The 14793-nt window shown below is 68.4% G+C and overlaps 1 protein-coding gene across 3 annotated transcripts; it reads right to left on the bottom strand.

The window, feature by feature from the left end:
* Positions 1 to 7647: 7647 nt before the first annotated feature.
* On the bottom strand, positions 7648 to 12376 carry GCC1 (GRIP and coiled-coil domain containing 1). 3 transcript variants are annotated; one of them, XM_041470282.1, is made up of 3 exons: positions 12343 to 12376; positions 10909 to 11872; positions 7648 to 10373 (listed from the first exon to the last, which is right to left on the bottom strand). In XM_041470282.1, the coding sequence occupies exons 2-3, from the start codon at positions 11866 to 11868 to the stop codon at positions 9078 to 9080; spliced, it is 2256 nt and encodes a 751-aa protein (XP_041326216.1). In that variant the 5' UTR covers positions 11869 to 11872; positions 12343 to 12376; the 3' UTR covers positions 7648 to 9077. The 3 variants fall into 3 exon arrangements, with proteins under 3 accessions (XP_041326216.1, XP_041326217.1, XP_041326219.1); XM_041470283.1 differs by lacking the exon at positions 12343 to 12376 and adding an exon at positions 12257 to 12310; XM_041470285.1 differs by lacking the exon at positions 12343 to 12376 and having other exon boundaries at positions 10909 to 12031.
* Positions 12377 to 14793: the final 2417 nt, after the last annotated feature.

Genomic DNA, 14793 nt, shown 5'->3' with positions numbered 1-14793 from the left:
GGAATGGGATGAGGTGGGGGCTCAGGGAACAGCCCCCAGGGAATGGGATGAGGTGGAGCTCAGGGAGCAGCCCCCAGGGAATCGTCGTAGAAAGCCTTGAGCCCCCCGGGGCTCTGCAAGGAGAGGCTCCGGGCCAGCACCTCCCGTCGGAAGTTCTCCCTCATCCAGCCGTAGACCAGACTGTGCAGGAAGCCCTGCAGGGACACGCTCAGGGCCTGGGGGACACAGGGACAGAGGGTCAGGGCTCCCGGTCCCTGCAGGCACAGCCCAGGCAGGGTGGCACAGGACACGGGGGGACTTTCCTCTTGGTGTGGCCAATTCAAGCACATCCAGCCCGCGGGAAGAGCCAAGCTGTGAATTCCCAACCCAAAATCCGGTGGGAAGAGCCACGCTGGGCCCGGGCCCGTGTCCTCACCCTGCCCGGGGTGTCCCCAAGGGCTGTCACAGCTCCCACGTGGGATGGGGACAAACGTCCAGCCTGCGAGCCCTGGAAAAGGGGCTTTACTCACTGTGGACACGTAGAGGACAAAGAGCGAGGCAGGGCTGATGCTGGTGAAGGAGAGGATGGTGAGGAGGAAGGCTGTGGGTGGGACACAGAAGGACATTCCTTGGTGGGACACTGCCACTGTGAGCCTGCAAGGCTCGGGATGCTGGGACACCCCCCCCCCCCCCCCCTTCCCGGGCGCCCCGCAGGGGGGAAAAACCACCCCGGTACAGGAGCTGGGGGCGTGCGGGGGTCAGCGGGGCGCTGGGGACCCCCCGTTCCTCCCCCAGAGCCGGGACCTCACCGAGCAGCAGCCGAGCACCAGCAGCAGGTACAGCAGCAAGACGATTTTCTCCTCCAGCCCCGCGTTCTTGCCCCCGCCGGACTGGGAGGCAACGGGGAATGAGCGGGGCCGGGCCAGCGACCCCCGCGGCCCCGGAGCCCCCCGGCCCCGCAGGAGGGTGGGGGGCAGCGAGGGAGGGGCAGCGCCCACCTGGGAGCACATGTCCCGGTTCGGGTGGATCAGGAGGAGGCAGCTGCAGGGACAGAGCGGTGCTGCAGGTCCCGAAGCTCCCCCGGCGTCGCGGGGGCTGCAGCGCTGCCCCGGGCAGGGCGGGGGCGCGGGGGCCGTACCTGGAGCAGTAAAGGCTGAAGGTGTCGTTGGAGCCGGCCCAGGGCACCACGGGCGCGATGTCGGCGGCGGAGGAGCCGCGGGCGAGCAGCTGAGCCAGGAGCGTCAGCGCCGGCAGCAGCCTGGGGAAGGGACGGGAGCGCCGTGAGAGCCCCGGGCCGGGCCGGGAAAGGACGGGAGCGCCGTGAGAGCCCCGGGCCGGGCCGGGAAAGGACGGGAGCGCCGTGAGAGCCCCGGGCCGGGCCGGGAAAGGACGGGAGCGCCGTGAGAGCCCCGGGCCGGGCCAGGGAAGGGACGGGAGAGCGGTGAGAGCCCCGGGCCGGGAAGGGAAGGACGGGAGCGCCGTGAGAGCCCCGGGCCGGGCCAGGGAAGGGACGGGAGAGCGGTGAGAGCCCCGGGCCGGGAAGGGAAGGACGGGAGCGCCGTGAGAGCCCCGGGCCGGGGAAGGGACGGGAGCGCCGTGAGAGCCCCGGGCCGGGCCGGGAAAGGACGGGAGCGCCGTGAGAGCCCCGGGTCAGCCCTCGGTTGGGCACCTACCAGGCCAGCACGTAGGGAATTCCCTGCCAGGCGCTCTCCAGGCAGCGGCTCCGCTCCTGCGGGAGAACCGCCGTGAGCCGGGGCTGGGGGGGCGGCCGCAGCCGAGGGTCCCCACCGCTCCGCCACGACCGGGGAGACCCCGAATTCCCGGCAAAGGGGCTGCCCCGGACCGCCGCGCTGCTCCCTTGTCCTGAGAGCGCCGTGCGCGGCCAGGGCGGTTCCCGGCTGTGCCCGGGCGAGGCACGGACCTGCAGCGCTGCCGGGGGCCGGGCTCGCCCCCCGAGGACGGTGCGGTGCGACTCGTACGCGTAAACAACGACCATGAGGAAGGAGACGGCGTAGGAGGTCTGGGAGACAGAGGGAGAGGAGAGGAAAAGGGACCGGGGATCCTGATGGGTCCAGCGCCGCCAGGGCACCTTCCACCTTCCCTTTGCCCCCGGCACCCCCATTGCCCCTGCCCGTTCCCTCCTCGTGCTCCACAGCCCGGCCCCCGGCAGACCTGTCCCGGTGCCCACCCCGAGGAGGGGACCCCAGGTCAGTGTCCCCAGGACTCTCCAGCCGCAGACAGGGCCCAGCTGTCGCCAGCAGAGTCCCCTTACCGTGGTCAGCATCCGCCCGTAGGGACAGGCGGCGTAGGCGGGCGCGGAGAGCGGGGCCGGCAGCAGCGGGATGGTTCCCGTGCCCAGCAGCGCGGTGGCACCCAGGAAATCTGCCAGGGCCAGGAGGAACAGGGGGCGCAGCTGGGGACAGGGCACCGCGTTAGCTCTGCTGGCAGCAGCCCCCGAGAGCTCCCGCGGCCCTTCCCAGGCTGGGCCCGGCAGCTCCCGGGGGCCGGGGCGAGTGCCGGGTGTTGGGCATCCTGCACCTCCTGCCCCCCGCCCGGGGCTTTAAACCCGGTGGTGGCCGGCTCTGGCTCGGGCTTAGCTGGGGCCAGACCCAGCCCTGTGTCCCTGGGAGCCGGTGGCACTCACCGGGATGTGGCAGCAGTGACACTGCCACAAGCTGGTGGCACTCACCTGGATGTGGCAGCAGCGCCCCTGCCAGGAGGTGACAGCGAGGACGGATCCGCTGCCCAGGAGGCTGCAGGGGACGGGGCGGGTGATGAATGTCCCGGCAGAGCCGCTGCCACCCCCAGGTGCCAGCCCAGGGCGGGGGACAGGGACAGGACCCACCTGAGCAGCGCGGCCGGGAGGGTGACACCCGTCAGCACCAGGACCTGCGGGAGGCACGGAGGGAGCGGAGCTCAGGGAGCAGCCCCCAGGGAATGGGATGAGGTGGGAGCAGCTCCCAGGGAATGGGATGAGGTGGGGACAGCCCCCAGGGAATGGGATGAGGTGGGAACAGCCCCCAGGGAATGGGATGAGGTGGGAACAGCCCCCAGGGAATGGGATGAGGTGGAGCTCAGGGAGCAGCCCCCAGGGAATGGGATGAGGTGGAGCTCAGGGAGCAGCCCCCAGGGAATGGGATGAGGTGGAGCTCAGGGAGCAGCCCCCAGGGAATGGGATGAGGTGGGAACAGCCCCCAGGGAATGGGATGAGGTGGGGACAACCCCCAGGGAATGGGATGAGGTGGGAGCAGCCCCCAGGGAATGGGATGAGGTGGAGCTCAGGGAGCAGCCCCCAGGGAATCGTCGTAGAAAGCCTTGAGCCCCCCGGGGCTCTGCAAGGAGAGGCTCCGGGCCAGCACCTCCCGTCGGAAGTTCTCCCTCATCCAGCCGTAGACCAGACTGTGCAGGAAGCCCTGCAGGGACACGCTCAGGGCCTGGGGGACACAGGGACAGAGGGTCAGGGCTCCCGGTCCCTGCAGGCACAGCCCAGGCAGGGTGGCACAGGACACGGGGGGACTTTCCTCTTGGTGTGGCCAATTCAAGCACATCCAGCCCGCGGGAAGAGCCAAGCTGTGAATTCCCAACCCAAAATCCAGTGGGAAGAGCCACGCTGGGCCCGGGCCCGTGTCCTCACCCTGCCCGGGGTGTCCCCAAGGGCTGTCACAGCTCCCACGTGGGATGGGGACAAACGTCCAGCCTGCGAGCCCTGGAAAAGGGGCTTTACTCACTGTGGACACGTAGAGGACAAAGAGCGAGGCAGGGCTGATGCTGGTGAAGGAGAGGATGGTGAGGAGGAAGGCTGTGGGTGGGACACAGAAGGACATTCCTTGGTGGGACACTGCCACTGTGAGCCTGCAAGGCTCGCCCGGGGGGTGGGGCCCCCCCCCCCCCCCAGCCTTGCCTGGCGTCCAGCAGAGCAGGAAAACCAGCTGGAAGTAGAGCGAGGCTTTGCTGACGCTGCGGCCGCTCCTGCCCCCGAAGCCGCCGTCCCTGGCCGGGCTCAGCAGCGGCAGCGCCGCGTTCCCCCGGCAGCGGAGCCGCACCCGCCGGTACAGGAGCTGGGGGCGTGCGGGGGTCAGCGGGGCGCTGGGGACCCCCCGTTCCTCCCCCAGAGCCGGGACCTCACCGAGCAGCAGCCGAGCACCAGCAGCAGGTACAGCAGCAAGACGATTTTCTCCTCCAGCCCCGCGTTCTTGTCCCCGCCGGACTGGGAGGCAACGGGGAATGAGCGGGGCCGGGCCAGCGACCCCCGCGGCCCCGGAGCCCCCCGGCCCCGCAGGAGGGTGGGGGGCAGCGAGGGAGGGGCAGCGCCCACCTGGGAGCACATGTCCCGGTTCGGGTGGATCAGGAGGAGGCAGCTGCAGGGACAGAGCGGTGCTGCAGGTCCCGAAGCTCCCCCGGCGTCGCGGGGGCTGCAGCGCTGCCCCGGGCAGGGCGGGGGCGCGGGGGCCGTACCTGGAGCAGTAAAGGCTGAAGGTGTCGTTGGAGCCGGCCCAGGGCACCACGGGCGCGATGTCGGCGGCGGAGGAGCCGCGGGCGAGCAGCTGAGCCAGGAGCGTCAGCGCCGGCAGCAGCCTGGGGAAGGGACGGGAGCGCCGTGAGAGCCCCGGGCCGGGCCGGGAAAGGACGGGAGCGCCGTGAGAGCCCCGGGCCGGGCCGGGAAAGGACGGGAGCGCCGTGAGAGCCCCGGGCCGGGCCAGGGAAGGGACGGGAGAGCGGTGAGAGCCCCGGGCCGGGAAGGGAAGGACGGGAGCGCCGTGAGAGCCCCGGGCCGGGCCAGGGAAGGGACGGGAGCGCCGTGAGAGCCCCGGGTCAGCCCTCGGTTGGGCACCTACCAGGCCAGCACGTAGGGAATTCCCTGCCAGGCGCTCTCCAGGCAGCGGCTCCGCTCCTGCGGGAGAACCGCCGTGAGCCGGGGCTGGGGGGGCGGCCGCAGCCGAGGGTCCCCACCGCTCCGCCACGACCGGGGAGACCCCGAATTCCCGGCAAAGGGGCTGCCCCGGACCGCCGCGCTGCTCCCTTGTCCTGAGAGCGCCGTGCGCGGCCAGGGCGGTTCCCGGCTGTGCCCGGGCGAGGCACGGACCTGCAGCGCTGCCGGGGGCCGGGCTCGCCCCCCGAGGACGGTGCGGTGCGACTCGTACGCGTAAACAACGACCATGAGGAAGGAGACGGCGTAGGAGGTCTGGGAGACAGAGGGAGAGGAGAGGAAAAGGGACCGGGGATCCTGATGGGTCCAGCGCCGCCAGGGCACCTTCCACCTTCCCTTTGCCCCCGGCACCCCCATTGCCCCTGCCCGTTCCCTCCTCGTGCTCCACAGCCCGGCCCCCGGCAGACCTGTCCCGGTGCCCACCCCGAGGAGGGGACCCCAGGTCAGTGTCCCCAGGACTCTCCAGCCGCAGACAGGGCCCAGCTGTCCCCAGCAGAGTCCCCTTACCGTGGTCAGCATCCGCCCGTAGGGACAGGCGGCGTAGGCGGGCGCGGAGAGCGGGGCCGGCAGCAGCGGGATGGTTCCCGTGCCCAGCAGCGCGGTGGCACCCAGGAAATCTGCCAGGGCCAGGAGGAACAGGGGGCGCAGCTGGGGACAGGGCACCGCGTTAGCTCTGCTGGCAGCAGCCCCCGAGAGCTCCCGCGGCCCTTCCCAGGCTGGGCCCGGCAGCTCCCGGGGGCCGGGGCGAGTGCCGGGTGTTGGGCATCCTGCACCTCCTGCCCCCCGCCCGGGGCTTTAAACCCTGTGGTGGCCGGCTCTGGCTCGGGCTTAGCTGGGGCCAGACCCAGCCCTGTGTCCCTGGGAGCCGGTGGCACTCACCGGGATGTGGCAGCAGTGACACTGCCACAAGCTGGTGGCACTCACCTGGATGTGGCAGCAGCGCCCCTGCCAGGAGGTGACAGCGAGGACGGATCCGCTGCCCAGGAGGCTGCAGGGGACGGGGCGGGTGATGAATGTCCCGGCAGAGCCGCTGCCACCCCCAGGTGCCAGCCCAGGGCGGGGGACAGGGACAGGACCCACCTGAGCAGCGCGGCCGGGAGGGTGACACCCGTCAGCACCAGGACCTGCGGGAGGCACGGAGGGAGCGGGGCCACCCCGAGCCCCCACGGGGAGGGGGATGTGAGACCCTGGGCACGGCCGGACTCTGTCCCTCGGCCATTCCTGGCCGAAGCCGTGCCCAGGAACCGCAGCAAAGGCGTTTCGGGGGCAATGGAGGGGCAGCGCCGGCTCCTCAGCCGCCCCTCGGCGGTGGCTGCACGTGGCGGGGTTTCCCTGCTTCTTCCTCCCGAGTTTTCCCGCTGGGATCTCCTCCCAGGTTTCCCTCACCCGGGGCTGGGGAGCGCCGAGAAGCCGCGTCCCGCCCGTGGCCGCGCTGGGAGCGGCTCCCGACGGCGCCTCGGGAGCGGCCGCCGAGGAACCGGAGCGGCCGCCGGAGCCGGGCCCGGGAGTCCGCCGGGAAGAGCGGGGCAGGAGCCAGGGAAGAGCCGCTCCGGCCCCGGGGATAGCCCTGCCCGGCTGCCACCCTCCCTCGCTGGTGGCCGAAGCTCCGGCCCAGATCCCGCGCGGGGGGAGCTCCTCGGCAGGGTTTGTTGGAGTGGGAACGCAGCGCTCAGTGAGCCTCTCCCGGCCCTCCGGAGCGCCCCGCACGCCTTTACCTGGACATCCGAGAGAGCCGGGGGCTGCTCCTGCGCTTTGGCCATGGCCGGAGCCCGGAGCCTTCCCGGCCGCAGCCCGGGATGGATGGAACGGAACGGAATGGAATGGAAGCGGCTCCCGCTGCTGCCCGGGCTCGCCCCACGCCCAGCTGTGGGACACGGCCGCGGCGCAGCCGGAGGAACCTGCCCGGCCGGAGGAACCTTCCCAGAGCAGCAGCGGCGCCGTGCCAGCCCCCGGAGCGGCGAGGGATCAGCCCCAGGCACGGGAGAGCCCAAATGAGCGCTCGGATGCCCCCGGGCACACCGGGAATGAGGGAACAGCGCCGGGAGAGCAGCCGGGAGCTCCTTGTGCTGCCGGAGAGAGCCCAGAGGAGACCCCGGAGCCAACCATCTCAGGATTCTCAGTGCCAGACTCCTCTGCATCCCCTCAGCTGCAGGAATGAACCATTCCCATTCTCACACTCCCAGGAACCTCTGGAAATCACGGGATTTAACAATTTTGTGATCATTTTAAACCCAAGGATGTTCCAATAGCCAGCAAAAATCCCCAAGCAATGCCCATCCCACCCCCAGGAGCCACCAGAATCCCCTCAAACAGGAATTTTACCTTTATTTCAGGGATATTGGCTGAAGGGAGAGAGGGAAGAGGGAGGGAGGAATGTGGGGGAGGGTCTGAGGGAAGGAGGGAACAGGAGGGAGAAGGGTTGGAGGGGACAGGAAGGAATGGCACAGGGAGCTGCAGGAGGGTGACAGTGACACGGAGCTGGGCACTCCTGCAGATGCTCCCTCATCTTCCTCTGCCAGGGACAGACAGAGGGCACCGGGATGGATCTGGGTCCTCCCAGCTGGATCCCACACTGATTCCCTGCTCTCCCAGCTGGATCCCACCTTGTCCCTGCTCTCCCAGCTGGATCCCTCACTGATTCCCTGCTCTCCCAGCTGGATCCCTCACTGATTCCCTGCTCTCCCAGCTGGATCCCTCACCAATTCCCTGCTCTCCCAGCTGGATCCCTCACCAATTCCCTGCTCTCCCAGCTGGATCCCTCACCGATTCCCTGCTCTCCCAGCTGGATCCCACACCGATTCCCTGCTCCAGGCTGTGCTCCCAGCTGGGTCCCACCCCATTCCTCTGCCCAGCTGGGTCCCCACCACCCCCGGGGTCCATTCCAGGTCACTCCATTCTGCAGGAGCAGAGGGAGAACAGGGATCCATCCCCTCAGCCTGAGCAGCGAAGCCACAGGAGGAGGAGGCTCCACCTCCCTCTGGAGTTGTGGGAATGGCTCCAGGGAAAGAGTTGGAGCCATCCCTGCCATTCCAGAGGCACCCCTTGATTCAACACTTCCAAACTGGGAGCAGGGACTGGGCTCTCCCCTGGCTGAGCCAGCACTTTCATCCTTAAGGAGCGTTTCAAACATTCCTGGGACAAACTCTCCCATCAGGGCAGCACCTGGATCCTGCTGTTCCCAGTGGGAACATCCCTGGATGGAGGGAACATCCCCCAGCTGTGGCCCCCTCCCAGCAGGGACAGGCTCTGCCCGGGGCACGTTTTCCCTGAGGATTTTTTTGAGGAGAAATTGGCAGCAAGGACTGCACTGGCCAGAGTGGAATCCAGGGAGTTTGGCTGCTGGCAGGACCAGGACAGGAGGACAGGAGGGAAGTTCCATGTCCCTGTCCTCGTCCCTGGCAGTGCCAGGAGTGGCTGATCCTTCCCAAGGCTCTCTGGGCAGTGCAGCACCAGGAGCTGCTCCCAAACCTGCTCCTGACTGGGCTCCAGAACCCCTGGGGATGTTAATCCAGACCTATCCCTGTCTCTGGGCCTAGCTTTAGCAGCCAGGATTTAATTCCAAAGGTGGGGCAGGAAAACAACACCCTCAGGATGGGAATCATCCACAGGGAGATCCTTTCTCCTTCCTAGAATCCCTGATAGCCCAGAGAGGATCCCTGGGAAAGAAGGAGAGCCTGAGCTCCTGGATGAGCCTGGAGCTGCATCCACTGGTTAAATTAGGCTCTGGAAAAGAGCCTTAGGGGGAAATGCCCAAGATTTCCTGCACTGAGCCCCATCTTCCTGAGCTTTCCGTGGCCTGGTGCTGTTTTAGCTCCACCTAAAGTGCTTCCCACCTTCCCTTTCATCTCCTGAGTCACCAGCCTGGCTGGAGCTTGAAGATCCAAGTGAATTCCACTCGATGCCACGTCTGACAGGTAGGGATTGCTTTTAAATCACCTTTAAAAAACCTCAGCATCTTCCATTCCATGGTTTTCAAATCAAGTCTCAACTCGAAGCAAATTCCCACCACGGAGGCTTTGGGGCTGGAAAAGTTGGCACAACCTCACTGCAAATCAGTGCTAAAAACGCCAACTGGAGCCCAAGCCCTGCAGAGATGCGGGCGTGGCTGGGATGAGGTTTTGGTCAGTCCTCGGGAAGGAGCTCTTACGGAAAAGGGAATAAAATCCACCCCTCATCTCTTCCCGTGGAGCCACCAGGAGCCGTGGGCCGAGCTCTTGGCGATGCTCAGCTTCTCCTCGGGGCTGAAGTGCAGGATGGCCAGGATGGCCGTGAGCGTCTGCTGCCGGCCCCGCGCGTCCGGCAGCGTCAGGAACCGGTACACCACGTTCTTCAGGTACTCCAGGTTGGCTCCCTCCCTGCTCTTGTCCCGGCAGCTCTTCTGGATCTCGCCCCGCAGCGCCGCCACCTCCTCCCGGTGCTTGTCCTCCTCGGCCAGGGCCCTGCCCTGGAGCTGGTGCAGCTGCACCTCCAGCTGGTGCTTGTGCTTGCGCAGCGCCGCGATCTCCACCTCCTTGCGCGCCAGCTGCTCCGCGTACAGGAAGAAGGTGGGCTCGGAGCCGGAGCTCAGCTGCAGCGCCTGCGGCAGGATCTCCGAGGAGTCCTGGCCGGGAGCGTCCCCGGGGCCGCCGTCCCGGCAGCTCTGGGGGCCGTGGGGCAGCGTGAGGGCGCGGAGCTGCTCCAGCTCCCGGTCCTTCTCGGCCAGCACGGCCAGCGCGCGGTCCCGCTGCTTGTGCATCTCCTCCTCCAGCCGCAGCGCCCGCTCCCGGAACTCCAGCTGGCACCGCTCCAGCTCCTGCCGGTGCAGCTGCTGCAGCTGGAACAGCTCCTGCTTCCCGGCCTCCAGCTCCCGCCGGTGCTGCTTCTCCATGTCGTCCGTGGCCAGCTGCAGCAGCACGTGCTTGTCCTGGAGCTCCGCCAGCTGCTCCCGCGCCTCCTCCAGCTCCTTGGCCAGGCCCACGTCCTTGGTGGCCTTGCTCTTGAGCACCTGCTGCGCCCTCACCTTGTAGCGCTCGAACTCCTCCTTGAGCTGCCTCAGCTCCTGCTGGCAGTGCCCCCCCGGGGCCTTGTCCCCGTTCCCGTCCCCGCCGCCCGGGGACGGCTCCGGCTCCCGCTCCGGCTCCCGCGGCTCCTCCGCCTCCGGCCCCGCCGGGCCCTTCCCGGCCGCCGCCTGCAGGAGCTTCCGCAGCTTCTCCATCTTCTCCTTGAGCGCGCTCACGTCCAGGGTGGCCTCCTCCACGGCCACCTCGCCCAGGGAGCGGCTGGAGGCGGCGATGGCCAAGGTCTTGTTCTCCAGGTCCAGCTGCACGATGCGGTCCTTGAGCCTCTGGATGGTGCCCTGGTCCCTCTGCTTGGCCTTCTCGTAGGTGCCCAGCAGCTCGGACACCTGGGACACCTGGGCCTCCAGCTCGGCCACGCGCTGCTCCTCCCGCTGCGAGCGCTGCCGCAGCTGCTCCTCGGCCTGGGCTGTCTGTGCAGGGACACGGCGGGGTTAGGGCAGCACGGGGACACACCTGGGGTCACACGGGGACCCTGTTCTGCTCCAAACCAAAAAGGGGCCCTCCCCACCCTGGGAATCCTGCCTGAGATACCCCCCTGTCCTGGCTTTTAGGGGATTTGTGTGTTTGGAATCCTGAAATGGTTGGGGAGAAAGAACCTCAGAGCCCCTGCAGTGCCACCCTGCCATGGCAGGGACACTCCCACTGTGCCAGGCTGCTCCAGCCCCAGTGTCCAGCCTGGCCTTGGGCACTGCCAGGGATGCAGGGGCAGCCACAGATGCCCTGGGCACCCTGTGCCATTTATTTTGAACCTCCTGGAATCTGAGGGACTGGGAAGGGGAGTTTGTCCTACCCCAGCCCCACTCCCTGGATATATTGCACAGAGCTTTTCCCCAGTTTGTCATCCCATCAATCCAAGCCAGGATGCTTTGGACTCACAGACCAGGAGAGGGAATTTGGCTCCTCTAGCCCCAGTCCCTGGACACCACCCTCACTCCCAGCACTCACCTTCTTCATCTCCTGCACCAGCTGCAGCTGGAAATGGTTCTTGAGGCCGGCCATCTCCTCCTGCAGCTCCTGGACGCGCGGGTCCGCCTTGCCGCTCTCCTCCCGCACGCCCTGCAGCTCCCTGCGCAGCTCCTCCAGCTCCAGGCTGAGCTGCCTCGCGTGCTGCTCGTGGCCCTGGGCCCGCTCTGCGGCGCCGCCGGCCAGCGCCTCGCGGCACTCGTGCAGCTCCCGCTCGGCCGCGTGCCGGGCGTCGCGCTCGGCGCGCAGCAGCTCCTGCAGCTCGCGCAGCATCAGCCCGTGGTCGCCCTGCTCGCGCTCCCGCTCGCGCTGCTGCGCGGCCAGGCGGCCGCGGGTCTGGGCCAGCTGCTCCTGCAGCCGCCCCGCCTCGGCCCGCGCCCGCGCCGCCGCCTCCTCCAGCTCCTGCTTCATCTGCCGCCGCTCCGCCTGGTACGAGGCCTCCATGCGCGACTTCTCCTGCGTCACCGTGGCCAGCGCGCCCGTCAGCGTGCCCAGCTGCGCCTTCAGCTGCTGCAGCCGCCGCTCGGGCTCGCCGCCGGCGCTCAGCTCCCCGCCCTCGGGGCCGCTCGGCTCCTCGGCCCTCTGGGGATGCCCCCCAGCCGCGGGTCTGTCCTCCTCGTCCCCCCTGGCGCCGCTGACGCCGGCCGCGGTGTCCGCGCTGGCGGCCGTCCCCGCGCTGTCCTCGCTGTGCTCCGAGCTCCGCTCGTCCGGGGAGTCGCCGGCTGCGGGCGGGGGCGGCGCCAGGTCCCCGTGGTGGGACACGGAGAGCACCTTCAGGCTGGCCTCCAGCGCCTCCTTCTCCTTCAGCAGGCTCTTGTAGGCGCGGACCACGTCCTTGAGGCGCGCCTGGAAGCGCAGCAGCTGCTGCTTCTGCGTCTCGATGGTCTCCAGCAGCTCCTTCCTGCTGGGGCCGCCCCCGAAGCTCATCCCGAACTTCTCCATGGCTCTGGGGGGAAGCAGGGCAAGGACAAAGGGCACCTTTGGCATGGCCAGGAGCATCGCCCTGCGCCCAGCGGGACACCAAACGGGCAGCGAACGGCACAAACACCACCCTGGCCGTGCCCTGCCCGGGACCGCCATCCTGAACCCCCCCGACCCACACCCTGACCCCCTCGGGACCCCCACGCCGACCCCGCCAGGACAGGACCCCGAACTCCCCTCCAGGACCCCCATGCTGACCCCCTCGGGACCCCCATGCTGACCCCCCGGACCCTCCATTCTCACCTCCTCAGGCCCACCCTGACCCCCACCCTGAGCCCTCAGGACCCCCAGACTCCATCCCGACCCTCAGGGCCACCGTGACCCCCCGGACACCACCCGGGTCCCTCACCGTCACCCCCTCGGGACCATCCCCACTGCCACCCCGATCCCTCCGGCCGCCCCGGGCCCCGCCATCCCCGGCCCCGCCATCCTCACCGCCCCCGGACCGCCCGGGCCCCCTCAGCTCCGGCCGGTTCCGCTGCGCCGCCACTTCCGCCGGAAGCTGCCGGAGGGGCGGGGCAAAGGGACACGTTACGGGCGAGGCGGTGCCACCCCAAATAAGGCGCTGTGTGGGCGTGGCTACGATGCCGGGCGGGGCCGTGTGATCGTGCTGCTCGGGGACGTGGGCGTGGCTTCTGCCACAAGGGGCGTGGTCTCCGCGCGCCACGCGGAGCGCGGCGTGGGCGTGGCCCGTGTCGATGAGGGCGTGGTTTGATGGCTTGGGGGCGTGGCCTGCCCGCGAGAGACAGCGGTGTCCCAATGGGGCGTGGTCACGGATGTAGGCGTGGTCTGTGGCTGGGGCGTGGCCTTCGGCCCGGCACCGCACGGCGGTGACAGCCGGGCAGTCCCCTGTCCCTCCGAGTGTCCCCTGGAGTGCCCCGTGTCCCCCAGAGCCAGGCCCGGGAAGGGGGTTCACCCCAGGCAGGGGAAGGGATGGGTACCGAGCTGCTGGGGCTCATTCCTATGGTTCTGGGATCAGGCATGGTTCTGCGGGAGTCCAAGGTCCACCTCATGGACACGGAGCTCTGCAACAGCAGCCGGTGGTACGCAGGGGCTGTTCATGCTGACAACCTGTGTGCTGGGTACCCGCACGGCGGCATCGACACCTGCCAGGTAGGACAGCCCAGCCTGCCCCGTGTCCACCCCTCACCTGCGGGTCCCTGTCCGATGTCCCCTTGTCCCCAAGGCCTGTTCCTGCCCACAAAGCCCATCCAGCGGCCCCAGCAGACCCAAAGTGTGGATGTGACCCTGGAACATCTGTCCTCTGCACATCTGGGACCCAGTGTGCAGAGATGGGAGAGCCCCCCACCTGTGCTGGGAATGTGCCGGGAATGTGGACCTGGCAGGGATTGGGAGAGAGGAGCCAGCCCCGGGACTGGGGGAGAGCAGCCAGACCCAGGGCCGGGACAGAGCAGCCAGCCCCGGGGCTGGCAGCAGCCCCCACAGTCCCTGAGCCATCTCTCCTGGCACAGGGGGACAGCGGGAATCCCCTCGTCTGCAAGGACAACAGAGTGGACTACTTTTGGCTGGTGGGATTGAACAGCTGGGGAAGAGGCTGTGACAGAGCCAGGCACCCCGGGATCTACACCTCCACCCAGCACTTCTACAACTGGATCCTGATCCAGACGGGCCTGAGCCCAGCAGACGTAAGCGGTCCAGCACCGGAGCTGAACTGCGCCCCGACTCCTAAGCCAGAGGTCACCACGACCTCTGCGGAGACCCCGATGCCAAGGCCAGAACAAGAGGCAGAAACAAAGCCAACACCAGTGCCAGAGCCAACACCAGAGCTGGTGCCAGAGCCGGAGCCGACTCCAGAGCCGACGCCAGAGCCGGTAACAGAGCCGACACCAGAGCCGACGACAGAGCCACAGCCAACCCCAGAGCCAGAGCTGGTGCCAGACCCGACACCACTGCCAGTGCCAGAGCCGACAACAGAGCCAACGCCAGAGCCAGTGCCAGAGCCAACAACAGAGCCAACGCCAGAGCCAACGCCAGAGCCGACGACAGAACCGACGCCAGAGCCGACGACAGAGCCAATGCCAGTGCCGATTCCAGAGCCAACGCCAGTGCCAAAGCCAATGCCAGTGCCGATGCCAGAGCCAACGCCAGTGCCAATGCCAGCGCCAACACCACTGCCAAAGCTGATGCCAAAGCCAGAGCAGGAGCCAGAGTTGGTGCCCGAACCGGAGCCAGAGCTGGTGCCAGAGCCGGAGCCAGAGCTGGTGCCAGACCTGTGCTGGGAATGTGCCGGGAATGTGGACCTGGCAGGGATTGGGAGAGAGGAGCCAGCCCCGGGACTGGGGGAGAGCAGCCAGACCCAGGGCCGGGACAGAGCAGCCAGCCCCGGGGCTGGCAGCAGCCCCCACAGTCCCTGAGCCATCTCTCCTGGCACAGGGGGACAGCGGGGGTCCCCTCGTCTGCAAGGACAATGATGCTGACTACTACTGGCTGGTGGGATTGAACAGCTGGGGAAGAGGCTGTGACAGAGCCAGGCACCCCGGGATCTACACCTCCACCCAGCACTTCTACAACTGGATCCTGATCCAGACGGGCCTGAGCCCAGCAGACGTAAGCGGTCCAGCACCGGAGCTGAACTGCGCCCCGACTCCTAAGCCAGAGGTCACCACGACCTCTGCGGAGACCCCGATGCCAAGGCCAGAACAAGAGGCAGAAACAAAGCCAACACCAGTGCCAGAGCCAACACCAGAGCTGGTGCCAGAGCCGGAGCCGACTCCAGAGCCGACGCCAGAGCCGGTAACAGAGCCGACACCAGAGCCGACGACAGAGCCACAGCCAACCCCAGAGCCAGAGCTGGTGCCAGACCCGACACCACTGCCAGTGCCAGAGCCGACAACAGAGCCAACGCCAGAGCCAGTGCCAGAGCCA

This window comes from Pyrgilauda ruficollis, unplaced genomic scaffold (assembly GCF_017590135.1).
Source record: "Pyrgilauda ruficollis isolate IOZ18807 unplaced genomic scaffold, ASM1759013v1 scaffold243, whole genome shotgun sequence".
Classification (NCBI taxonomy): domain Eukaryota; kingdom Metazoa; phylum Chordata; class Aves; order Passeriformes; family Passeridae; genus Pyrgilauda; species Pyrgilauda ruficollis.
Note: the sequence above shows the minus strand (reverse complement) of the source record. Positions and strands in the feature narration are given on the sequence as shown.

What these genes read in the sequence shown, in the direction of transcription:
- GCC1 (XM_041470285.1), bottom strand. Translation starts at nt 12,006, where the DNA reads ATGGCGGTCCCGGGCAGGGCACGGCCAGGGTGGTGTTTGTGCCGTTCG. An exon ending in TGGTGCAGGAGATGAAGAAG is followed by an intron (nt 10,374 to 10,908) that starts GTGAGTGCTGGG and finishes GTCCCTGCACAG; the next exon opens with ACAGCCCAGGCCGAGGAGCA.